Below are 27,326 nucleotides of genomic sequence, written 5' to 3'. Positions count from 1 at the left end.
ATCCTGAGTCATTGGAAGCAGCTATGTCCCTTGCTGTACGTCTTGATAGACGCCTGAGAGAGAGATCTAGGGGTCCTCACTTTCAGGACGTACTGTCCAATAAGGGTACTGCTTTCTTTGACACTTATGGTGGAGAGACACGGGTGGTTGTGCCTTGTGATGAGCCTATGCAGTTAGGAGGAGCTACTCCTGGAACTACTGGCAAAAGCTTGGGTCATGTGAAAGGAGTCTGCTTTTGTTGTGGCAAGAAGGGGCATTTTGTTAATATTTGTCCGTACTTGCAGCATCAAGGTGTAAACAAAAAGAAAAAAAGTTTAATCCCCAAATTACTATTAATAGTGTTGGTGGGGAGCAAGAAAAAATACTTTTGTCTTTTACTGGTAGTACCCATTTTCTCCTGTCTGCCGAGGTGGCGCTAGAGTCCAAAGCGGTGAAAATCAAAGCATTTATCGACAGTGAGGCAGGAGTTAACTTGACTGACGGACAGTTTGTACGCATTGACGGCTGACTACTAATGCATTAGAGAATAGTATTTCTGTCTTTGCAACTGACTCAGCACCTATAACCCTAACATCGATTGGCAAACGAGACAGATTCTCGATTGGAGTGATTTTTGCATGGACAACTGTCTTAATGCATCGTTCTCTATGGTTACCACAAAAACTGTACCCTTGTTCATTTCTGAGTTTTCTGATGTGTTTTATGAGAGTGATAATAGGGATTAGCCTCCGCACCGGGAGTATGAATTTCACATCAATCTTATTCCCAGGGCTAAATTGCCCAAATCTCGGTTGTATAATCTTTCGGAACCCGAAAGAAAGGGACATATTAGACCATCCAAGTCCCCAGTGGCTGCTGGATTTTTCTTTGCAAAGAAAAAGGATGGTACCCTGAGACCATGTCTGGACTTCCATGAGCTCAATCATATTACCGTCCGTGATCCTTACCCCCTTCCTTTGATTCCGTATTTGTTTAGTCAGATTGTCGGTGCCAAGGTGTTCTCTAAATTGGATCTGAGGGGGGCATATAATCTGGTAAGGATCAAGGAGGGGGATGAGTGGAAGACCGCATTAAATACCCCTGAGGGTCATTTTGAAAATCTGGTCATGCCCTTTGGGTTAACCAATGCTCCTGCAGTTTTTCAACACTTTGTCAATGACATCTTTCATCATCTGGTGGGGAGGTTTGTCGTTGTATACCTTGATGACATACTAATTTATTTGCCTAATATGGAGACTTATCAGGATCATGTGAGACAGGTATTACAGATCCTAAGAGAGAATAAGTTGTATGCTAAGATGGAAAAGTTTGCTGTACAGGAAGTGCGATTTCTGGGTTACCTGCTCTCAGCCTCAGGTTTTCGTATGGATCCCGAGAAGATGTTGGACTGGGATCGACCCGAAAATCTGAAAGCGCTTATGTGGTTTTGGGGTTTACCAACTACTACCGTAAATTTATCTTGAACTATTAATCGGTCGTTAAACCTTTAACAGACATGACTAGGAAGGGTGCTGATATTTCTATCTGGTCTGATGCGGCATTACAGGCCTTTTCTGCTGTGAAAGAATGTTTTGCTTTGGCCCTGTCACGGCGGACAGGATATCAGATACACAAACAAGTTTCTAGGTGAGAAGCTGGGGATAAGGTCACCACCTAGCAAATCTCTAACAGCACTCCCTATACTGCTATGCCCATATTCAGACCCTTAAGGTGGGAATAATGTGTCCTCGTGCGTGGGCTGAAATTACCCTAAAATCCCTGAGATGGTGAAAGGGGAATAGGGGCAGACTGCTCCCTCAAACCTGGAGGGGACAGACGTAACTAAAACAGCCTAGACAGCAAACAACAAGAAATCAGAAACCAACTTATCTTATCTGAGCAGGAACAGCCAATCCTTCCTTCCTTGCTTCCAAAGCCAGGCAGAAGCTATAACCTGCATGGAACACTGGGAGTGGAAGTAATTTAAACCAACGACCCCACCCAGTGCACCTGAAGGGAAGCGGATCTAGCACGACTCCAAAACAAAACAAAAAACTAAACATGTGCTGCTAATCTGGCAGACCTCCGCACATAGTCAGAGCAGGGCATGACAGTACCCCCCCTTCTACGGGTGACCTCCAGACACCCCGGACCAACCTTATCTGGGTGGGATCTGTGAAAAGCCCTCACCAGTCGGCTGGCACTGACATCCAGCGCCGGAACCCACATCCTCTCCTCAGGGCCGTATCCCCTCCAGTGTACCAGGTACTGAAGGGAACCCTGAAGAACTCTAGAGTCGAGAACCCTGGAGATCTCGAACTCTAAATTTCCATCAACCAGAACAGGGGCAGGAGGCAATGGCGATGGTTCCACCGGTTTCACATATTTTTTCAGTAAAGACCTGTGGAACACATCATGGATCCTCCAAGTCTAGGGAAGATCCAGCCGAAACGCTACTGGATTGATCACCGCAGATATTTTGTACGGACCAATAAATCTTGGACCCAGTTTCCAAGATGGCACTCTCAGTTTAATATTTTTAGTGGACAACCACACCAGATCACCCACACACAGGTCCGGACCAGTCACACATCTCTTGTCAGCCATTCGCTTAGACCTCTCACCCATCTTCTCCAAATTCACTTGGATCCTCCACCAGATAGAAGACAAGGCAGAAGAAAATCTCTCCTCCTCTGGCATCCCAGAGGAACTAGTCCCAGAAAAGGTACCAAACTGTAGATGAAAACCATATGCGCCAAAAAAGTGCGACTTACCCGCGGACTCCTGCCTACGGTTATTCAAAGCAAACTCTGCTAGAGACAAGAATAAGGACCAGTCCTCCTGATTCACAGCCACAAAGCACCTCAAGTAGGTCTCCAGGTTTTGATTAGTACGCTCTGTCTATCCATTCGACTGCGGATGAAAGGCTGAAGAGAACAAAAGTTGAATGCCAAGCTGAGAGCAGAACGCCCTCCAAAACCTGGCGACAAACTGCGTGCCCCTATCAGAGACCACATCCGAAGGAATACCATGCAATTTCACAATATTATCAACAAAAAAAGAGTCTTGGCATTAGGCAGACTAGTTAATGATATAAAGTGAGCCATTTAGTAAAACGCTCAACTACCACCAAAATTACTGTTTTCCTGGAGGAACTTGGCAGATCCGTAATAAAGTCCATAGACAAGTGCGTTCAAGGACGAGATGGAATAGACAAAGGAAGAAGTGAACCAGCCGGTTGAGTATGAGCAACCTTTGACCATGCACAGGTTTTACAAGCTGCCACGTAATCCTCAATATTCTTACGTAACCCGGGCCACCAAAACCTCCGGGACACAAGGTCACAGGTGGACTTACCCCCAGGATGTCCAGCAAGGACAGTATCGTGATGTTCCTTGAATACCTTGTATCGCAGTCCTTCAGGAACAAACAACCTCCCTGGGTGACAAGAACCAGGAGCCCCCTCCTAGGCTCCCAACACCTCCATTTCCAATTCGGGGTACAGAGCGGAGACCACCACCCCATCCGACAAAATCAGAGCAGGATCCTCTGAATCACCTCCCCCAGGAAAACTTCGAGACAAGGCATCTGCCTTGATGTTTTTAACCCCCGGTTGAAAAGTAACCACAAAATTTAACCTGGTAAAAAACAGTGACCATCTGGCCTGTCTAGGGTTCAGACGCTTGGCAGATTGCAGGTAAGCCAAATTCTTATGATCCGTATATACTGTAACGGAGTGAGACGCCCCATCCTACCAGTGACGCCATTCCTCAAAGGCCAACTTGATGGCCAGCAACTCTCTATCTCCTACATCATAATTCTTCTCGGCGACCGAGAGCTTCTTGGAAAAAAAAGCACATGGGACCCATTTGCCAGGAGATGAACCCTGTGACAGCACCGCTCCAACCCCCACTTCTGATGCATCAACCTCCACCACGAATGGCTGAGACACATCGGGCTGCAACAGAATGGGAGCAGTCGCAAAACACTCCTTAATAGTCGAAAAGGCCTGCAATGCCTCATCCGACCAGACAGAGACATCAGCGCCCTTCTTAGTCATATCAGTGAGAGGTCTTTACAATGGTAGAATAGTTTGAAATACATTTTCTATAATAATTTGTAAACCCCCAAAACCACATCAAAGCTTTCTGATTCTCTGGTCGGTCCCATTCCAGAATCACCCGGACCTTTTCGGGATCCATACGAAAACCAGAGTCAGAAAGCAGATATCCAAAAAATGGAAACCCCTGCACAGAAAACACACATTTCTCCAATTCGGCATATAATTAATTCTCCCGAAGGATCGTCAAAACCTGTCTCACATGATCCTGATGGGTCTTCAGATCAGGAGAGTAAATTAAAATGTCATCCAAATAAACCACCACGAACCTTCCCACCAAATGATGGAAAATGTCATTGACGAATCGCTGAAATACCGCTGGCGCGTTTGTCAACCCAAAAGGCATAACTAGATTCTCAAAATGACCCTTGCGCGTATTGAAGGCCTTTTTCCACTCATCCCCTTCCTTGATTCTGATCAGATTGCAGGCCCCTCTCAAATCCAACTCAGAGAACACCTTGGCTCCAACAATCTGATCAAAAAGGTTGGAGATCAAAGGAAGGGGATACGGATCCCGGACCGTAATACGGTTAAATTCCCGGAAATCCAAACAAGGTCTCAGCGATCTATCCTTTTTCTTTACAAAGAATAAACCTACTGCCACCGGAGACTTAGATGGCCTAATATGACCTTTTTCCAAACTCTCGGCGATATACTTCCACATGACCTCTCTTTTGGGTTGAGAAAGATTATAAAGCCGAGACTTTGGCAACTTAGCCCCTGGGATGAGATTAACTGGACAATCATAGTCACGATGAGGGGGCAATTCCTGAGCCCCACCCTCTGAAAAGACATCCGCAAAATCTGAGAGATACTGAGGTAGAACCGTAGTGGACACACCAGAGATAGATGTGCCAAGACAATTATCCGAACAAAATTCATTCCAACCAATGATTTGTCTTGCTTGCCAATCTATAATTGGGTTTTGTTTTGTCAACCATGGTAACCCTAAGACTAAAGGAGCGGGCAGATCCTTCATGACAAAACAAGACATAATCTCAACATGTGAATCACCCACCCTTAACTGAATATCATGAGCAAAATGAGTGAGACTCCTTTGAGAAAGCGGAGAAGAATTAATTGCAAAAACCGGAATCTCCCTTTCTAAAGTGCAAGTACTTAGACCCAGATTTGAAGAAAAAGAAGGTCAATAAGGTTTACCCCAGCATCACAACAGTCAAGGAATACTTCAACAACAAAAAAATCTTGAGTCTAGCCCCACCATAGCTGGAAGGAGAAAACGAGTATTACAGGGAGCTTGCATACCTGCTTGCTCCACCACTTCATTCACGCTACCAAGAGTCAGGAAAGTTATTTTTTTCTTTTTCTCATCAATATGCGGTTTAACAAAAGGATAAGCAAAAATAAAATGACCACTTTTCCCACAGTAGTAACATAGTTTATGCAATTTCCTAAAGTCTCTACTACCAGAACGGAAAGATACCTGACCCAGCTGCCTGGGTTCCTCCCCTACCCCAGAGTTAACTGTAACATCACCTGGGAAGCAGGTCAGACGAAACCAATCACAGAAGGGATCCTTTGCGCGGAGGGAGCCTTACACCTCTCTCTAATACGTCTATCTAACCGTACTGCCAAAGACATAGCATTCTCCAAAGAATCTGGGTACTCATGAAAAGCAAGGGTATCTTTAAATTTCTCAGATAACCCCTGACAAAACTGACTACGTAACGCGGGGTCATTCCACTCTGACTCGGTAGCCCATCTCCTAAACTCAACGCAGTAAGTCTCTGTAGTATGTTCGTCCTGTGATAAATTACGCAATTTAGATTCCGCCATCGAGACCCGATCTGGATCATCGTAAATTAATCCCAGGGCCTTGAAAAATTCTTCCACCGACCATAGGGCACGAGAACCGGGCGGCAGAGAAAAGGCCCAGGATTGCGCGTCCCCTTTAAGCAGAGAAATGATTATACCAACCCTCTGACTTTCATCACCTGACGATGATGGACGCAGCCCAAAATACAACTTGCATGACTCTCTAAAGCGGATAAAGTCATCCGTAGCCCCTGCAAATCTATCAGGGAAAGAGACTTTAGGCTTCCCACAAATTTGACCTGCACCTGATGCCAGAGCATTCTGACACCGTGTGACCGAACTACGCAGATCCGCAACCTCTAGGGATAATTCCTGCATGCGGTCAACTAGCGCATCAATTGACGCCATCACAAAACCGCTGAGCAATGGGAGGTTATAATGTCATCGCGGGATATCAGATACACAAACAAGTTTCTAGGCGAGAAGCTGGGGATAAGGTCACATCCTAGCAAATCTCTAACAGCTCTCCCTATACTGCTATGCCAACATTCAGACCCTTAAGGTGGGAATAATGTGTTCTCGTGCGTGGGCTGAACATACCCTAGAATCCCTGAGATTGTGAAAGGGGAATAGGGGCAGACTGCTCCCTCAAACCTGGAGGGGACAGACGTAACTAAAACCTAGACAGAAAACAACAAGAAATCAGAAACCAACTTATCTGAGCAGGAACAGCCAATCCTTCCTTACTTGCTTCCAAAGCCAGACAGAAGCTATAACCCGCACGGAACACTGGGAGTGGAAGTAATTTAAACCAACGACCCCACCCAGTGCACCTGAAGGGAGGCGGATCGAGCACGACTCCAAAACAAAACTAAACACATGCTGCTAATCTGGGAGACCTCCTCACATAGTCAGAGCAGGGCATGACAGACCCCTATTCTGGTGCAACCGGACGTGTCTCAGACATTTATTGTTGAGGTTGACGCGTCTGAGGTAGGGGTAGGAGCAATATTGTCGCAGGGTCCTTCACCCAGTAAATGGCGCCCATGTGCATTTTTCTCTTACGATGTGGGGAATAGGGAATTGCTGGCAATTAATTTGGTGTTCAAGGAATGGCGGCATTGGTTGGAAGGAGCAATTCATCCTATTACGGCAATTACGGATCACAAGAATCTGGCCTACTTGGAGTCAGCTAAGCAACTGAACCCAAGGCAGGAAAGATGGTCATTGTTTTTCACCAGATTTAACTTCATCGTTACTTAGTCTCATTTTATCTGAAGGGGTGGTTATATCCGCTCTTTCGCTCTTTATCCTGATCTCGAGACCAGGGTGTTGGAGGCACAGGAGGATGCTCCGGACTCTTGTCCTCAGGGAAAGTTGTTTGTTCCCTCCGAAATACGTCACAAGGTGTTCAAGGAACATCACTGTACGGTGCTTGCTGGGTACCCTGGGAGTAGCTCGACTGTCGATCTCATCTCTCGCAGATTCTGGTGGCCGGGGTTGCGTAAGTGTATTGAGGACTATGTCAGCCTGTGGTACCTGTGCACGTGCTAAGGTGACACATACTCGGCTGTCACGGATGGTGTACAGGAAACAAGGCAAAGCAACAAGCATAAATGACTCGCTGGATCCAAAAGCTAAGGAACCAAGGGAGACCCCTGCAGAAGACCTGGCACTTTCCCTGGCTGCTCAGCCTATGCAAAGATCCTAATGGTGGAGGTTTGCATATCCACGAACCTTGACTATGTAAGCCCTGAGCACCCTACAATAGTGAGGGGACACGACCACCGGCTCCCTACACAAGATACGGAGGGAGTCAGGGTCACCTGGAATCCAGCAAACAGAAAATAACAGATAAATGAACAACACTTAGCTTTGTAGCAAAGAGGAGAACGAGGTCAGCATGCACACACACTCCAGGAAGAAGTATAAGCCGCCCAGAAAAGCATTCTGGGGAGGAATTTAAAGGGAAGCAATTAGTCCAACACATGACAGCTGAGAGAGGCTAACGAGAGGCGGAACTGAATACCACAACACAGAAACTCAAGGAGGAGGTTCTGAAAGGCCTCTGTCAGAGCTTCTCAGCTGTCTGGTTGTGACATCGGCCTTCCGGATCTCTGCTTCCATTGCCCATCCTGTCCAGACCTTGGACCCATTTGTCCACAGATTTTATCGCGGATTTATCGACCGTGATTCTGGTGGTTGTCGATTGTTTTAGTAAAATGGCACACTTTATTGCATTACCTAGTCTACCCAATGCTAAAACTCTTGCGCAGGTGTTTGTCGACAACATCGTGAAACTACATGGCATTCCCTCTGATATGGTGTCCGATAGAGGGACTCAGTTTGTTTCCAGATTCTGGAGAGCGTACTCGTCTGGGTGCACAATTGTCCTTCTCTTCGGCTTTTCATCCTCAGTCGAAGGGACAGATGGAGCGCACTAATCAGAATCTGGAGACTTACTTGAGATGTTTTGTTTCAGAGAATCGGGAAAAGTCTTCGTCATTTTTGTCGTTAGCTGAGTTTCCTATAAATAACCGTAGACAGGAATCCACTGATAAGTCGCTGTTTTTTGGGTCATATGGGTTCCATCCAGAGTTTGGTACATTTTCTGGTGCTCATAATTCTGGCATTGCTGAGGAGGAACGATTTTCTACTTCTTTGTCTTCTATTTGGCGGAAAATCCAAAATAACCTGAAAAAGATGAGCAACAGGTATAAGCGTGCGGCTGACAGGAAACGTAAGAGTGGTCGGGACCTGAGAGTGGGTGATTCTGTGTGGCTGTCTACAAGAAACACTAAAACTTAAGGTACCTTCTTGGAAGTTGGGACCAAGATTTATTGGTCTATATAAGATCACTGTCATTGTTAACCCTGTAGCCTTCCGTCTTGAACTTCCTCAGGCATTGAAAATCCATAACGCTTTTCATAAATTGTTGTTAAAGAAATGTGTTGAGCCTGTTGAGCCGTCCTCCTTGCCTCCTGCTCCTGTCATGGTGGAAGGCAATTTAGAATTTCAGATTAGCAGGATTGTGGACTCCCGAGTTCTCCAGGGATCCCTGCAGTATCTCGTTCATTGGAGAGGGTACGGACCAGAGGAGAGGATGTGGGTTCCAGTGACCGATGTTTTTTTTTTTTGTTTTTTTTTTTCAATGCTTTATTGAACATATCAATCAGCAATACACATAATCCACAGTAAATGAACATTATTCATCATAAGGCAGTATTGCAATGCATACATACTTGGGTATTTACTAACTTACAAAATAAAATAACCAATAAAAGCCAAATTAAAATACAATCAGGTACAAATCGGCGACACAAAATCCTGTTCTTAGTCAAATCAATAGGACGTGAATAAGTGCCACTAATATTTGCAGATACAAAATTGCAATATTTAGAGGAGGCAATGACTCATGGATGTCAAAAAAGCACAGTACCATAGAGTTGTCAGTATATCATCTCCAAACATAGACTCCTAGGTTTGTTAACATGTGACTTATAAAAGAACATTTCTGCCATTAGTAGAGACAACTAGTCGTATCCCCTAAAGGATGACCATTGTTTCCAACGTGACCTATAGGCTGTTATGCCATTATTTTCCCATGCTGCAAGTTCCTCAAATCTGAAGATTTGATCAATCTTGGCAATCCACCTGGAAATGGGAGGTGCTTCCAATGATAACCAATAACACGGAATTAGAAGTCGAGCTGCATCTAAAAGATGAGCAAATAAGGGGGGTATGGTCGTCTTCTGAACAGATGTGAGCGTTCCCAAGAGAGCTAAGTCAGGTGAGGCAGATATGGATGATTGGCAAATCTTGTTACACTGTTCAAAAATAGTAAGCCACCATGACTTAATTATGGGGCAAGACCACCATATGTGAAGAAAGGAGCCTTGGTCTTGTTCACACCTCCAACACTTGTCCGAAAGTGTGAGGTTAAATCTACAGGTAGTCTCCGGCACCTTATACCACCTTGTCAAAATCTTATAAGCGTTCTCTTGGACACGCACACATCTTGAAGCTTTGTGAGGTCTTATAAGTAATCTCATTGTAGTCGTCTGATCAAACATGGTGTTCAGATCTTTTTCCCATAGACCAATGAAAGCTGGTTAACAAAATTTTTAGGAGATATAAGGTTTCTGTATATTAAGGAGATTAATTTGGGTTGAGGTTTGGGATTAGCCACAAGATTCTCAAACCATGTTAGTGGACGCTGAAGGGAACTTTTTTCAATAAATTTGGTGGCAAAGGACTGAAGAAAAGACTGTAGTGGGGTAGGAAACTTGCATTCCGGGTAAAGTTTAGTAACAAAGGTCATGTCTAGTGCGTCATTGCTACTACTAAATAGCGAAACCACCGAGTGAGTAGAATTCTTTATAGATGGTGGGAGACTATCCAACAGGGTTTCGGACGCAAATCCCAGGATGTCTCTCATTTGGATCAGGGGGGATGGAAGTGAAATAGCATGAACAGACGATTGAAACCAGTCCCACGCTTTCAACGTGGCTTTAACTATGGGAGTATCACCTATCAACCTTTGCTGAGGCAGTTTGGTCCTCACTAAAAGCCCTCTAAAGGGGGTCCTATGAAGTCCTTGTTCCAGGGTGATCCAGGGTTCACTCATTGTACCTTTAACCCAACCTACAAGCCTAGCTAACAGTACTGCATTGTTATACATTTCAGGATCAGGCATGTTTATCCCACCAAAACGCTTGGGTTTCTGTAGCGTTACAAGGGAGATCCGAGCTTTTTTACCAGCCCAAATGAAAGATCTAATCATCCTGTTGAATGACATATAGAAAGCTCTTGGTACCGGGATTGGTAGAACTTGTTGGAGATATGTCATTCTAGGGATGATGAGTGAGGACACTATATTCTTTCTGCCGAACCACGACAACATAAGGTTATTGAGGGAAGAGAGTTGATCCTTAATTGAGTTTAGGAGTGTTGAGTAATTTAGACCGAAAAGGGTATCAGGATTGGGTCCTATTTTGACCCCTAAATAAGTAATATGTGAACAATTCCAGTTAAATGGTGAGTTTGATTTAAGCTTGTCGGCCAGATGTAAGGGGAAGCCCACATTAAGCACATGAGACTTAGTCGCATTAATTTTAAAATTGGAAAGTTTACCGAAATTATCCAGGATACGTTCAATATGGGGAAAGGCAATGGATGGGTTTGTAAACATAATAAGCAGGTCGTCAGCGAAAGCTGCAACCTTGTGGCATTGTCTGCCAACTATAACCCCCTGGATACCTCTCTCCGCCCTAATGGCCTGTAGCAAAGATTCCATGACCAATACAAATAAAAGGGGAGAGAGAGGACAACCCTGTCTGGTCCCATTGCAGATGGGAAAGGGTGAAGACAAGGAGTCATTTACAATTACAGAGGCCGAGGCATTTGTGTATAAGGAAAAAACCGCCTTCAGGAACCTTTCCGGAATCCCAAACACAAGCAGAACCTTACTCATATAGTCCCACCCCACCCTGTCAAATGCCTTCTCAGCATCAGTGCTGAGAAGGACCAGAGGGCGTTTGGATCTCTTAGCATGATAAATGCAGTTTAAGACTCTGGCTGTATTATCCTTGCCCTCTCTTCCCTTAACAAAACCCACTTGGTCTTTTTGAATTAAAATAGGAAGGAGGGAGGACAGTCGAGAAGCCATTAATTTTGCTAAAATTTTTAAGTCTAAATTCAGCAAAGAGATGGGCCGATAATTCGCACAGTCCGAAGGGTCTTTACCCTCTTTGTGAATCAAGGATATATGAGCCTTCGTCATATCCGAGGACATAATAGAGCCGTTAAGAGCACTGTTGCATACCTCCAATAGGAAAGGGCTAAGGATATCGGATAGGGATTTATAATATGAAGCTGGAAGACCATCCGGGCCCGGGCATTTTCCTCTCGGGAGTTGCTTAATAGTGTCCTCCAGTTCCTGAATCGTGAAAGGGGTCTCTAATAATTGGGCTTGCTCCGAGGACAATGAGGGAAGTGACAGTGATTGTAGAAAGGTGGATATTGAATTATTAAGTGGGAAAGGGTAAGGTGCTTTACTAACTGATCCATCTAGATTATATAGGGATTGGTAAAAAGTTTTGAATTGGGCCGCTATCTCTGTTGTGGTGTAGACTAGTCCGCCACTCGAACTTTTGATCTGGTGAATATAGTTCTGGGCTCTCCTTTGTTTAATCCTCTGCATCATAAATTTAGATGCTCTATCGCCATGAGCGTAGTATTTAAAGCGTGCCTGTAAATAATATTTGGCTGAAGTGGAGTCTAAGATCTTTTTTAGGGCCTCTCTTGCTGCAGTTAACTCAATGAGATGAGACTCTAGTAGTGAATGTTTGTGGAGGGTTTCTAGTTTTTGGATTTTAGTTAGTAAGAAGTTTACTCGTGCCATCCTTTCCCTTTTGGCTTTCGCACCCATTGAGATGAAAAAACCCCTAATGAATGCCTTATGGGCATCCCATAGCACATGGCAGGAGTCAACAGATTTATGATTAAAAGTGAAATATTCCCTCAGTGCCTTTTGTGTTTGAGTCAGACGATCGCCTGGAGATATTAATTGCTCGTTGAGCCGCCATCTGAATGGCCGAGGATTCACATTCGGGGCTGAGATCGACAGGAAGATAGGTGCATGATCAGAAAGATGCATAGTCCCAATGCTGGCCCGGCTGCAGAACTGAAGATGCTCCCTTGATATGAACAGATAGTCCAATCTGTGGTAAGAGCCATGTACATGTGAGAAGAAAGAGTAGTCTCTTTCGTTAGGATTGAGAATCCTCCACGCATCACATATGGACCAATTGTGTAGGGTCTTCTTAAGACGTCTAAGTTCTTTTATAGCTATAGGTGGCCTTTTGGATGTGGAATCTATACAATGCTCAAGGGCTAAAGTCACCTCCTAGTACTACAACTCCTTCTTTGAATGGTTCAAGTAAAGAGAGAGTCTCTATAATCCATGAAGCCTGGCCAACATTAGGAGCATACAAATTAATGAAGGTATATATTTGATTATTGATAACTCCTTTGAGTAATAAGTATCTACCTTCCTGGTCTTGGGTGTGATAAAGATAAGTGAATGGAATTTGTTTCCTAAACCCTATGCTTACGCCCCTGGAGGCCGAGGAACTGGAGCCACAATGGTACCATTCCGCATATATGGAATTCTTAAGGTTCGGGTATTTGCCAAATTTAAAGTGGGTCTCCTGCAGAAATAAAATTGAGCACTTTTCTTTTTTTAGGTAAGAAAATTGATTACGCTTGGAAGGGGAGTTAAATCCCTTCACATTGAAGGACGTAACGCATAAATCATCCATACCTCAATGTCAAGGGATACATGACACAAAATGTAAGTGAAAAAATTTGATGAAGGTGAACCTTAAGAGGAGGGGGGTACTTAGCCTCCAGGAGCGTATCAAGGAGTTGTTCCAAGCATCTCGAATAAGATCTTATGTCTTGCGCCCAGAAAGGGGTACCTGATTGAGGAACAAAAATAACAAAAAGAAAAACAGAAAGAACACAAAAATGAGACAACATAATGTCAACAACCATAAAGAGAACACTCTTAAGTGCATTAAACATCATGGATTGAGTAATAGAACTCTTTATCTATTGAGGGGGGGGGGGGAAATAGGGAGAATACTCCATTTGCAGCATCCTTCCTAAGGGCCAAAAATGTCAGACCTAGGTCCAGAGATATGAGGGAAATTTAAAATATTCGCATTGCGTTGCGAAAAACAATCGTATTCCCCCACAAACTGGGGTAAGCAGTTTAGACTAGAACAGCGGTAAACATATAAGTGAACCTTAACCAATGTGTATACACGAGAGGAAAATTCCCAAGTGAATATTCGCATTCCGTACTGAGCGCATAAATGATCGTGAGCAAGCAGATATGCGAAAATGCACAGATCCATAAGAGCGTATCCCTCCCAGGAGGGGAGCTATGATGAAGTATATACAAAGCAGGGATCTGAATATGAGACTCCGCATGCTGTACCTAGCGCATATAAGGTGTCGGTGTACCACTATGCGAAAATTTACAACAACACGAAAGAAGCATATCTAGTCTTAAGAGTCTGCAAAATATATCTCCAAACATCAAGCGTTAAGAAAGAGGAGCGAAAAATGTTACTAGAGTCTCATATGGAATAGAATGTGAGCGCATAGCCGCGCACATGGCGATAATGTTAGAGAAAGTACTATAACCGGTACAAAGAATATACTCATCCAAAGGGATTTTCTTTACTCGTCGGTCAAGGGCAATCTCCTCGGGGTGGCGACATTCGTTCTTCTGCCTCTTGATGGTTTAGGAGTGCGTTGAGGTTCCCAGGGAAGAAATGATGGCAACTCAGGTAAGGCGTGATTATTCTGCAATACTTCCCAATTATCTATCGGTAGCGGTTGAATTTGGAGTTGCGAGTAAATCCTCTCTAAGTCCCTGGGAGATGAGACCATATGACGACGGCCATCGTAAGAAAAAGAAAGTCCAAAGGGGAAGGACCAGCGATATAAGATTTTCCGTGATCTCAGCCAGTCCGTAAGCGGCTTCAGTGCCCTGCGCTTGCGAAGCGTTGTTTGGGCTAAGTCCTGAAAAATCGCAATCTCATTACCTTCCCACGATAGCGAAGGGTTATTTCTTGCTCCGGACAAGATCGCTTCCTTAACTGGGAAATAAAGGAATCTACAAATGACATCTCTAGGAGGCTCATTCGGAAGCGGCTTCGGTCGCAGGGCTCTGTGAGCTCGTTCAATAGTGATCTCATGCGCTGTGTCAGGGCCCAAGAGCTGTAGGCAGATCTGCATTATTGCTTCAGAGATATCGCCAGGGCCGACTGATTCAGGAATACCTCTAAATCGGAGGTTATTCCTTCTTCCCCTATTTTCCTGGTCCTCCAACGCTGTGTACAACGCATTAATGTGGGCTTGGTGGTCAGCCATGTGAGCAGAAACCGCTGTTTGGTGCGCCACAACTTTCTGTTGATGTTCTTCCAGGATTTCCACTCTGGATCCAATATGGCGTATGTCTCCTCTAATAGCCGCTAGCTCCGTGCTGAGGGGTTCCAAGGCTTCAGCTAGAGAATCTTTGATAAAACTCCTAGATATCGGAAGGGCTTCTGGGCTAGGAGAGGACTCTCTGCCGCCTTCAGCACCTATCGGAGCATGCTGTTTGTGGCCTGCTGCTTTCGGTGTTCCGGGCGCCATTTTATTTTCTCTAGCCACATATACAGCGGCTGCCTTTTTGACAAATTTGTCCATTTCTCCCGGTTGAGGCACCGTTCTAGCAGAACCGGAGTTGTCACTGTTCTTCTGTCCACCGATTTTGACCATTGTAGGTCTTTTCAGCTAATGATATAAAGCTTAGAAGGATAACTGTTAAGCGGAGCAACGCTTCACACAGCCATCCACATCCGGCGTTGGCTCCGCCCCCCCCCCAGTGACCGATGTTAATGCTAGTCGTCTGGTGAGAGCATTCCACAGAGCTCATCCTGATAAGGTTGGTCCTGGGTGCCCGGAGGTCACACGTAGAAGGGGAGGTACTGTGACACCGGTGACAGGTTTTAGAAGGTCTGAAAGATTATCTGCACATTAGTGATCTGACAGCATCTTTTGGTTTTGGTTTCACTTTGTGTGTTGCTTGTATGTCCACACCTCATGTGTGGATCATGTGACCTTTACCTCCCCCTATTTAGTCTGACTTTACCCATCACTCCTTGCACTGGATAGCTTCATTTGGTTTTTGGAAGAGCTGGAGTGTAGTTCTAGTTGAAGTCCTGTTCATCCATCAGCCTCAGAAGTTAAGTGTTCCGTTTGTTGTATTTTGTATTCCCCCCCCCCCACCTTTGCTGTTTACTAGGTCTCGGCGAGACGCTGGTTCCTTCACCAGGGAAGGAGCAGGTAGTCTCTGCCCTGTCATTACCATTAGGGCATCCGAGGGGCCCCCAGGGTTTTTTAGGTTCCTGTGTATGGGCATTTCTACCATCGAGAGGTGCCCATACGGATAGGAGTTAGGGCCAGGAGCAGGGTTTTATAGGTGGTGACCCTTTTCCTTCCCTAGCAGTGAGGCCTAGTGTCTTTTCCCTTCCTTCTTGTTGTCTTTTGGTGTTCTCCCCTACTACATCCGTGACATGAACGTTATGGAGGTCGGGAGCAAGTTGGCTGCTGGCACCCAACTTGCCCTCCAATAGATCCTTTTAACAGAAAGTGTACTCATTTTAATAATAGGGCCTCTTGTTATTTATCATCACTACCTCCCGAGTCGGGAGTGGGTAATTGCTACACGCCTGCTGCCTTCCTTGGACGCTGGTGCTTAAATAACTTGACCCACCCTGGGTGGTTCACAATTAGGAAAGAAAAAGGGCAAGGCAACAACAGCCAATCAGATTTCAGCAATTGACCTCCCTTGGATGTGGTAGCCGTTTCTTAGGCTTCCTCTCTGGCATCGAACCCTGATTCCCTGTTACCCATGACCACCATGGTAGGCACAGAAAAGAACATCGAAAGTTGATAGGGCAGACATCCGAATGGATCATCGCCGTCACGGTGACGTGCAATCAGCCAGAAGTTATCTAGAGTCACCAATGCGGCAGCAGGCCCTCGCCCATAATGTTTTATATGGTCAGATCAGCAGGCCCTTGCTCCAAATGTTTTTTAGGGTCACCAGCAGGCCATCAATCATAATTTTTCAAGGGTGTGTATGATGCCCTCCTTTATGTGTAACAAAGGGTGTTTTGGAGAGTCGTTTCCTAGTAATTTTTGGCAGCACTTGCACTTTATATACAAGTAAATATACAGGAAAGACTGTTTCTTAACAATTTTTTCCTCTAAAATGGATTTTTTTTTGTTTTGTGCGCATTATTGTCAGTCTGTAAAAGTGGCGTACTACTCGGACAACATGGTTCCCAGCAGCGACCTGGGAGTCCAAGATGCATCAAGATATCCTCCCCATGCTGTTCCCAAACCATTTCGGTGGTGTTTCCATAAATTTCTGACCTTTTTCTATGAACCAGGCACCCTCCCCGCTTCATAGCAGGGGGTGCCTGGTTTAATGCTTGGGTTCTCCCATTGACTTCCATTATACTCGGGTGCCTGGTAGAGCACCCGAGCATCCCAATGTGTTCGGCCAGAGCACCTGAGCACTTTAGTGATCGATCATCACTAAACAAGAGGCATTCCCTTTAGTCTTGGATCATCCTTCAAAAAGCAGTATATTGCCATACAAGTAGAAATTGCATCTAATTTGCCTTCATTCAGATGTATTGTACTCATATTTAAGTGAAAATATTTTGGATGTAACGCCTGGACCCCTATCCTTCTACTGACTAAAATCGTATTTACAACATACAATTAACCTGTCTGAATCATGCCTAACCTAAGGTGTTGTGAGGCTTTTTTTTTTCTTTTTCGGCATTTTTAATCATTGTGGTGCACATGACTAAAGAAGGCACCTAAGCAGTCTTGATGGATGAGAACAGTAAGGCTAAGGAAATATTACTTGACCAGTCTTCTCTTAACGCGTTTATATTACCAGTTTGGGCAATGTATTGCCCATCTCGACAATTCCCATTAGCATATCATGGTCAACAAATAGCTGTCAGCTATTCACTAAAACTTGCCAAGTGGGTAATACAAAGGTGGGCAGGAAGATGCTGGAAAATCCTAGACCTAGATATACAACATTCTAGCTGTTTCTACCAACCTCTTAAGAAATAACTGGAAAATGCTAGAAACCAGATGCAACAACAAATCCGAATTGGCCAACCCATATTCTAGAAGATTCTGGAACATACTTTTTAACAAATAAAATGCCCAGATGTGAGACCCAATACAGAGAAGAGCAATGGGAACAAAGTTTTTTAAGTGCACTATTACAGTACACCAAATGATACCTTCTGGCGCAAAGACACGACCTCCATAGATAAATAAAAGGGTCTTTATTTGTGGGTGACAACGCGTTTCGGAGTTGGTACACTCCTTTTTCAAGTCTAAGAGATCACAAGTTTAAAGGGGAGTTTTTTACAGGTACAGAAGTAAAAAATGGAATGTATACACATAGTCATTAGAATTAAAATGAATAGAAAATGAATAGAAAATAAATGCACGCGTGACACGCATGCAAACATTTAGGTGGCCGCATTTAGAATCACATAGTATTAAAGCCCCTGTTGGTCATATAAGCTAAAATGCCATAGGTATGGTAATGTACATTACATACTAGTGTTGGTGGTTATAATGCAAACAATACCACAGGTATGGTAGTACAAACCACCATTACTAAACATCATAAGATTGATATCAGCACCGATAGTGAAAATAATGTCGCCATATATTCATGGATCCATTTTAGGATGTCAAAACCTGGTCGACGGTAGTGGAAAAAATGGCTGATCTGTTGGAAAATGCATATCTACTGTATGCTGTTGGAAAAGGGCACTGGAGGGTCGACCTAGAGGACCAAAGTGGATAAAAAAATCTCATTGTTATAGTGCGTATAAAGATTTAGTAGGGAGATGGACCCAGATTTCCGCAATTCCATAGGTGATGTAAAAATATTATATAAAAAGGATATATATATATAAATATAAATAAAATATGCATGATGATACATATGTTCACATAAAGCCATATGCATACATACAGGGAGTGCAGAATTATTAGGCAAGTTGTATTTTTAAGGATTAATTTTATTATTGAACAACAACCATGTTCTCAATGAACCCAAAAAACTCATTAATATCAAAGCTGAATATTTTTGGAAGTAGTTTTTAGTTTGTTTTTAGTTTTAGCTATTTTAGGGGGATATCTGTGTGTGCAGGTGACTATTACTGTGCATAATTATTAGGCAACTTAACAAAAAACAAATATATACCCATTTCAATTATTTACTTTTATCAGTGAAACCAATATAACATCTCAACATTCACAAATATACATTTCTGACATTCAAAAACAAAACAAAAACAAATCAGTGACCAATATAGCCACCTTTCTTGCAAGGACACTCAAAAGCCTGCCATCCATGGATTCTGTCAGTGTTTTGATCTGTTCACCATCAACATTGCGTGCAGCAGCAACCACAGCCTCCCAGACACTGTTCAGAGAGGTGTACTGTTTTCCCTCCTTGTAAATTTCACATTTGATGATGGACCACAGGTTCTCAATGGGGTTCAGATCAGATGAAAAAGGAGGCCATGTCATTAGATTTTCTTCTTTTATACCCTTTCTTGCCAGCCACGCTGTGGAGTACTTGGACGCGTGTGATGGAGCATTGTCCTGCATGAAAATCATGTTTTTCTTGAAGGATGCAGACTTCTTCCTGTACCACTGCTTGAAGAAGGTGTCTTCCAGAAACTGGCAGTAGGACTGGGAGTTGAGCTTGACTCCATCCTCAACCCGAAAAGGCCCCACAAGCTCATCTTTGATGATACCAGCCCAAACCAGTACTCCACCTCCACCTTGCTGGCGTCTGAGTCGGACTGGAGCTCTCTGCCCTTTACCAATCCAGCCACGGGCCCATCCATCTGGCCCATCAAGACTCACTCTCATTTCATCAGTCCATAAAACCTTAGAAAATATTTCTTGGCCCAGTCTTGACGTTTCAGCTTGTGTGTCTTGTTCAGTGGTGGTCGTCTTTCAGCCTTTCTTACCCTGGCCATGTCTCTGAGTATTGCACACCTTGTGCTTTTGGGCACTCCAGTGATGTTGCAGCTCTGAAATATGGCCAAACTGGTGGCAAGTGGCATCTTGGCAGCTGCACGCTTGACTTTTCTCAGTTCATGGGCAGTTATTTTGCGCCTTGGTTTTTCCACACGCTTCTTGCGACCCTGTTGACTATTTTGAATGAAACGCTTGATTGTTCGATGATCACGCTTCAGAAGCTTTGCAATTTTAAGAGTGCTGCATCTGTCTGCAAGATATCTCACTATTTTTGACTTTTCTGAGCCTGTCAAGTCCTTCTTTTGACCCATTTTGCCAAAGGAAAGGAAGTTGCCTAATAATTATGCACACCTGATATAGGGTGTTGATGTCATTAGACCACACCCCTTCTCATTACAGAGATGCACATCACCTAATATGCTTAATTGGTAGTAGGCTTTCGAGCCTATACAGCTTGGAGTAAGACCACATGCATAAAGAGGATGATGTGGTCAAAATACTCATTTGCCTAATAATTCTGCACTCCCTGTACATATACATGCTCCTTCACATATATACACACTTATACGTAGCTCTGGACAGCCATCACTTAATTATATTGATGTAAAAAATAATAATTGTGTGGGCGTTTTGTATGGGACTTGGAAAATATGTGGATGGATACGCCCACCCACAAGCAAATGCGCTAACACATGTGTCAACACACACATGCATAGTAAAAAATGAAAAATATACACAAATATATTTGTACATATAGTCATATACACACATGTGCATGCATAGACATGTGGTGATAATTGAACATGAGAACCATATATGGCGAATATGGGAATTTAATGGTTGCATGATCAGGACATTGGAATTCATATCAAATTTGGGGACTGGTCCCATATAGGCTCAAGTATTAGAGATAGATGGATAACTGATTCAAAAATTATAGCATGTGTGGGGAATGTGTATCAAAGGTGTGGAGAAATGTGTATAGACATAGTAGACATATAGATATAATAAAGTAAATGAGAGTGGAGTGGGGTATTATATGTTTGTTGTTATAGTCACATTGCAGGGAACTGGACCCAAAACGATTGTATGAGGCAAAAATTGCAGTGTAGATAGGAGAGGCGGCTGCTGGAATTACCTGTGAGGTCCGTGCCGGGGCTTGGAGCGTGGCCTTGCACGCCTGCTGAAAGGCGCGCTCAGAAGAGCAGGAGGGAGAGGGGCGGAGTTTCGGATTGGCAGTTGCTCGTTTGTGAACAGCGCATGTGCTGTGCGCTGTGTTTGATGCTGGCTCCCTGAACAGAGAGCGCTCTCAGGGGGAATATCATGCACAATGACTGGATGGATGAGTGGGGAATGGTGTAGGGGTGAAGGGAAACTGAGGAGGGTTTGATAGTGTAGCTGATAAATAAAGGCAGATATAAACTAGATGTTGGGGGAAGGGACTGATAAAAACTTTTTATACACCGAGAAGACTAATGGTGTAAGCATAATTGAAATGGGGGAGCGTTATTGGAGTGACAGGTGGGGGAGGGAGGGAAAGGGGAGGAATTGGAGGGGAGATGGAAATTGAGACTGGTGGGAGGATGGGCCGGTGAGATGGAACAGGCAAAGGGGTTACTGGGCCAGTGAGAGCGGTGCGGGGAAGATTATGATGGCGGGGGGGGGGGGGGGCTGTGTACTATGTGTGGGGAGGGGGGAGGGAAAAGGTCCAATGTGGGGGATGCATTGACAAGAGGTTTAAGGAAATTAAATGGGTGGCAAGTGACGGTAGGGACAATTCGATCGAGGAGACCTGTTGTGTAATGATGGCAGGAGCCATAGATGGACTGAGAAGATACCGGCTGCACCAACCCCTTGTCCTCACGAGTGTTGTGCCCACGTATGCACAACACTGTAAGGTGAGCACAACCATTGATGTCTTAATACCATATGTTCATTATTGAATTTATTACCCTATGAGCGCCTTCCTATCTTTTCTCACTACAATCGCAATACAGAGAAGAGGGAGTGAAAGCAAAAAGGAATGAAGAGGGAGAAACCTAGAGTCCATCACCCAGGAGCCTCAGACTTTCTGTACATCACCACTCTGCTCCAACCAGACCACGGAACAGTATCTAACCCTTAATGGAGAGGTATAGTACCTACTTTATTTACTAAGGCCCAGGGCTGCAGATAGGCCCTTTTGTTGTATTATTACAGGGTATTGTGTTGTATTGTTGATAATATTTGTTGTAGGTGTGCTTTGTATAGTTTAGTAGTGTATATGTTTCATTTGGTGTTAAATATGGCTTGGCAAATAGCAAATGTTATTGATATTGTAACAGATGGTGTTTGGTGATTGACTGTGTTCAAGAGGTTTTTTATTTGTATATAAATATGAATTATAAAACCATCCTTTGTTAAGATGCCATTTCTTTGCCACATCATCCTAGAACTACCAACCATTTACAATAAATATACTTACAATTACGGTATACCATTTCATTAAAATGAAAAATTAAACAAACCTCAAACTGAATGAGGACAATTCCAGTCTCAAGGCCTTTAGCAAGTTGCTCCATTGACCCTTGCAATGTATCACAGTATTCTGTGGGAAGTATTGTTGGTGGAAAATGATGAAAGTCTGCTTCATCGCTTGATTTCAGCTCTCCAAACATCTTCAGAACTAAACAATAATAAGTGCTTATTAACTCTGAGACCATTTTAGTATGAAATGTACAGCTCTGATGTAGTATTATATTAAATATTGTATCAGCTTTGACTTCAGGAGACATCACCTTTTCATCTGTAATGTATTTAAGTAGGGAAATGGACATTAAGCAAGAGGCAACACTGCAAGGGCCATGCTGACACTGCATAGTCTGAACGCATGATGTGCTTAAAGGGAACCTGTCACCAGTTTTATGGTGTCCTAACTAAGGGCAACATAAATAAGTGACTTATTCTCTTAACAAAATGCTGGGTCACTTTTTTTAATTGACCCAGTCAATCTGCCAACATCTTGTATTGAAAAGCTCCAGCTGATAATGATGAGTCATGAATATTCATGAGCCCCTGACTCTCCCCGCCCACCTGCTGCTGAATGTCAGTTTGTTTCCATAGGAATCAGCAGCAGGTGGGCAGGGGAGTGGCTATAGCTCTGAATTAAATATACGCTGGACTCGAGGACCTCACGCCGGACTCGAATCAGCTCATTAGCATGCAGCATGCGGCATCTTTGTGTGTATATTATGAGATAACCATCTGTCACACCAGTAAGTGAATACATCTAAGGCACTTTTTAGTAGTTAATGATTGTATATAATTAGTTAGATTATAATCAAATATCCACATGACAGGTTCCCTTTAACTATACAAAAGAAGCAGTTAAGGGGAATCTGTCACCAGTTTTCTGATGTCCTAACTAAGGGCAACCTAAACTACAGTGGTCCCTTAAGTTACAATATTAATTGGTTCCGGGAGGACCATTGTATGTTGAAACCATTGTAAGTTGAGTAATTGGTTCAAAAGTCCCAAAATGTCATCCAAGATAGAAGAAGATTTAATAAAAATTAGCAGATAACTAAGATGGATACAAAAGGTCCTTACATATTCAGATAGCTAACAACTAATACAGCTATTTTCCAGAGAAGTGTAGTTGATTTGTTGGAGCTGAGTCTGTATGTTGAGTCTAGTTTCAACTTAAGATAGGTCAGAAAAGTTGAAAATATTGTATCCTGAGGCCATTGTATCTTGAGGGATCACTGTAGTGACTGGTCTCCTTAGTAAAATGCTTTCTTTAATTGACCCAGCCATTTCTTGTACTGAACCAAAATCTTCTACTAAACAGCTCCAGAGCATGCTAATGAGTCCCCATATTCATGAGCTCATGGCTCTCCTCGCCCACCTTAATAAAATAAGGTCCAGCTGAGGTCTACCCACTTGTCACAAGCAGCAGCAGGTGGCACAGAAAATGGTATTGGAGAAAGAGATAAGCATGACACCATTTTTATTTTAGACCATTCAGGGCATGTCTGAGATTTTTTTTTTTATCTCAGACAATCCCTATGAAGCATAACTAACCTTTCAATATGGCAGTAATCCATAATGTGTGTACATGATAAATAATGCTATTTCTGGCCGCTATATAACTTGTATATGGCATCTTTTACCAGTTTTATCCTGTGCATGCTGAATGTTTGCAGTTCTCCAAGAACTGGTGTGTGTAGACTAAAGGGTGTATAAGACACTCTGATGCTGGAAGCGACTGTCAGGAGGGAAGCGTTCCCTCCCAACAGTAGCCAGATAACTAGCAGAGGACACCGCTGCTATTACATGCAGCGATGTCCTCCGCAGCATGGGGACGAACGATCGCTATGCCATACAGGACACCAGTGTGCCGGCAGCAGATTGTGATTACACAGCAGTATCTGCCACCGGCAAATCCAGATCTTTCAGCCTGCTGACAGATCTGAATTGCCCGACGAATGAGAATTCGGATGCAGTATTAGACTGCCAGATCGCTAACAATTATTAACATATAATGTAATGTTTCTGTGAGCTGCTCCCATCAGGGATGGATTCAAAGCATATTTCAAAAGGAATATAATTTAGCAAGGAGGGAGAGATAAGCATCTGATAACATGAAAACTAGACATTTCTCTCTGATAAGACACATTATTAATTTTCTTATGGTCACTTGATTTATGCAAAATTGTGTGAAACGTCGGTGAGCATTTAAGCGTGCATTTAATGTAAATATCTATGAAAGGAAATGCTGTATCTTTCATTTTACTCATGTTATACATGCTACAATCAAGAAGACAAGAATTTTATTCACCTGAAAAGGTTCAGATTTCTGTATGGATTAATTCTTAACTCTAAACTCTAAACTTGGAAATGAATGATAAAAGTAAACACAAAGTAAAGTTGTTATCCCTCAACTGCAGCATTTTCTGCATGATCTTGAAACAAACAAGCCTGCAGAAATCCTGAAGAGAACTCATCGCCAATTACTGTATATTATTGATGTTTTGTACACATAAAGATGGAAATAATTACAAGTCTTGGAAAATTATATGATAAAATAATTCAATGTTATGATATTAATGATGTTGACCTGACAATTCTTCCCATAAAAAATTACCTTTTCGTCTAACAAGTAGAGCAAGTTCCCTAGTGTGGGATTCCCGGCTGGCTTTTATAAACATAACCACTTGATCGTGCGTGTGTTCTGAGATATCTCGACCATTAATGAGCACAATCTGATCACCTTCCACAAGTTTAGGAGAACACTTATCTGCCTATGTAAGGATCACATATAAACAGAAATTTATTTGCAGAAATAACAATGAATTTAATACACTTCTGTAATCTCTTAAGAAATAACTGGAAAATGCTAGAAACCAGATGCAACAACAAATCAGAATTGGTCAAGCCATATTCTAGAAGATTCTGGAATGCATTTGTTTCATATATCATATATCTCCATATTTTTTCACAATTTCTACTGAACATTTAACATGGCTCTAGTATTGCAGTAATTTCAATGACTTTGTGTATGAAAACTATTTTAAAACTGTCTGATGATTCTATTGGTAAAAATAAAAAGTTGACAGGTGACAGGTTCCCTGACTCTCCCCGCCCACCTGCTGCTGAATGTCAGTTTCTTTCCATAGGAATCAGCAGCATATCCATTATATTGTTATGAAATAGAAACATTTAAGTATGATTTGTGTTTAAGTGCTCATAAACTCCACACGTGAAAGACAATTTCAGCAAGTGAAAATATGTTCCATTCTTCTTTATGGGTCCTGCAGAAATCCATGTTCTTGCTGCTAAAATAATTCCATTTAGATGAATCGAACATAATTCCAGTTTTTACATTTTCTGCAACAAAATGTAAATGTGAAGGTGCATTTCAAAAGTGTTTACATTAATTAATAATAAAAGTGAATAAGAAAGTTTGTAATATATCTTATCAGAGTAAAATGCCTTTAGCTCTCTAGCAGCATTCTCCCTCACTTCTCCTTAGGCCTCTATGGCCAGCAAATGTGTCCCTGATTTATTTATTTTTATCGCTTTTTAGTCTCTTCTTTCTCAATGCTGCTCACTCCCCCTCATCCATACATAGTTATTTACAGCATGTTACATCATCCTTTAGTAAGCTGACAGCAGTCTCATCTCTCAAGAAAGACTTAGCAGAGAAAGTTAAGGAGCATTTTACTCTGATAAGTGTTTAACTCTGATATGACATATTACAGAGTCTCTTATATTCACATGTACTATTGATTTATGCAATTTGTTTGCTGAAAAGACAGTGACCAACCAGCATCAGGGGCAACTATAAATATTTTGCCGACCTCATACTGGTAAATAGAGTTAGGACTAGGGGTTGGCAAAGTAGGAAGCAGACTATAATTAAATGTAGAATGCAACTGTCTACATTTCTGTAATATCGAAATAGACAATGCGTGCCTGATAACAATAAGTTATATGCACACGAGAGCCAAACATGTAGGTTAGCAAGTGGATTAATTGTCTAACCAACAGCTTTAGTGGTAAACTTTAGGATCCATTGGTAGGGGAGTGAAACCTAAGCCAAGAGAGGGTATTATCTGCATATACATGAAGGCAAACTATAGTTTTTATATAAACATGCTCAGACTAATAGATATGGCCACAGGTATTTAAACTTTTACACATTTCTTAAGAAATTACCACGTGCTGATCTCTAATAAATGAATAAAACTTACAGGTGATCCTGGGGAAACTCTGGAGACCACCAAGTGCATTTTTTGATCCACGCCACCCTGTAAATTTGTAAAACATTATATGACTTATCTTAAAATGTATAAACATGCTACATGCTTTGTCATTGCCCATGGTATCCAGAAGCTCCGCTGGTCAGTTCAACTACCACATCTCTCCCCAAACAAGAATGTCAAGGGACTGGATAGGGCGACAGCTCTCCTATGCACAGCAGTGAATAATTACTGTACCTTGACTAAATAACGCATCCAAGTTAAAAAAAGCTTGGAATGACATCTGCATGTGTATGAACGTTACCACTAGGGATGAGAGAATCAACTTTCGATAAAACATCTGAAGTCGAGTCTCATAAAACTTTGTTCTAATACTGTATGGAGCAGGAGATCCGTACATTTGATCTAGAAACAGAATCAGGAAAAAGGACCAGGAATAATCGATCCGAAACGCGTAGATGTCGGTTTTACTGCAATATAAAGAATAAAGGCTGTCACTGTATGAAAGCTGGAGGTCTGTACATTTTGTTGCCATAGTAGGAGATCCGTACAGTATTAGAATGTATTGGCTCAGATAAGCCGAAGTTATTACTTTGCGAAGTCTCGCGTGACTTTGCGTAATAACTTAATAGATTAGTTTTTACTGTACAAAAACTCCCAGACTCCAGGAAGTTTTTTATACAGTAAAAATTAATCTATGAAGTAATTACCGCAAAGTCACGTGAGACTTCGCAAAGTAATAACTTCGGTTCATCTAAGCCAATACATTCTAATACTGTACAGAGCTCCTGCTCCGTACAGTATTAGAACAAAGTTTTATGCAAATTGACTTTGGATGTTTCATCCGAAGTCAATTCGCTCATCCCTAGGTACCACTTATGTCAATATTTGATTAAAACTAAAACATTTATTTATTTTTCCACTGGTAAAACTTATCACATTGAATCTTTCCTAACATGTTACACCATAAAGGCTATATATAGTATTAGAGATGAACAAATTTCCGGTTATGAAATTCGTTCACGATTCGTTTACTGGTAAAAAGT

The 27,326-nt window shown here is 42.7% G+C and overlaps 1 protein-coding gene across 8 annotated transcripts in view; it reads right to left on the bottom strand.

Annotated features, from left to right (window-relative positions):
• PTPN3 (protein tyrosine phosphatase non-receptor type 3) overlaps nt 1-27,326 on the bottom strand; it is a 1,297,151-nt gene that overhangs the window by 242,970 nt on the left and 1,026,855 nt on the right. For all 8 annotated transcript variants that reach the window (XM_044294788.1, XM_044294784.1, XM_044294789.1 and 5 more), the window contains 3 exons: nt 26,272-26,328; nt 24,663-24,819; nt 22,045-22,202 (listed from right to left, as the gene is read on the bottom strand). In XM_044294788.1, coding sequence (XP_044150723.1) covers nt 22,045-22,202; nt 24,663-24,819; nt 26,272-26,328 — 372 coding nt within the window. The remainder of the gene's footprint in view (nt 1-22,044; nt 22,203-24,662; nt 24,820-26,271; nt 26,329-27,326) is intronic.

This window comes from Bufo gargarizans, chromosome 5 (genome assembly GCF_014858855.1).
Source record: "Bufo gargarizans isolate SCDJY-AF-19 chromosome 5, ASM1485885v1, whole genome shotgun sequence".
Classification (NCBI taxonomy): domain Eukaryota; kingdom Metazoa; phylum Chordata; class Amphibia; order Anura; family Bufonidae; genus Bufo; species Bufo gargarizans.
The sequence above is the reverse complement of the archived record's forward strand: the minus strand, read 5'-3'. Positions and strand labels throughout refer to the sequence as shown.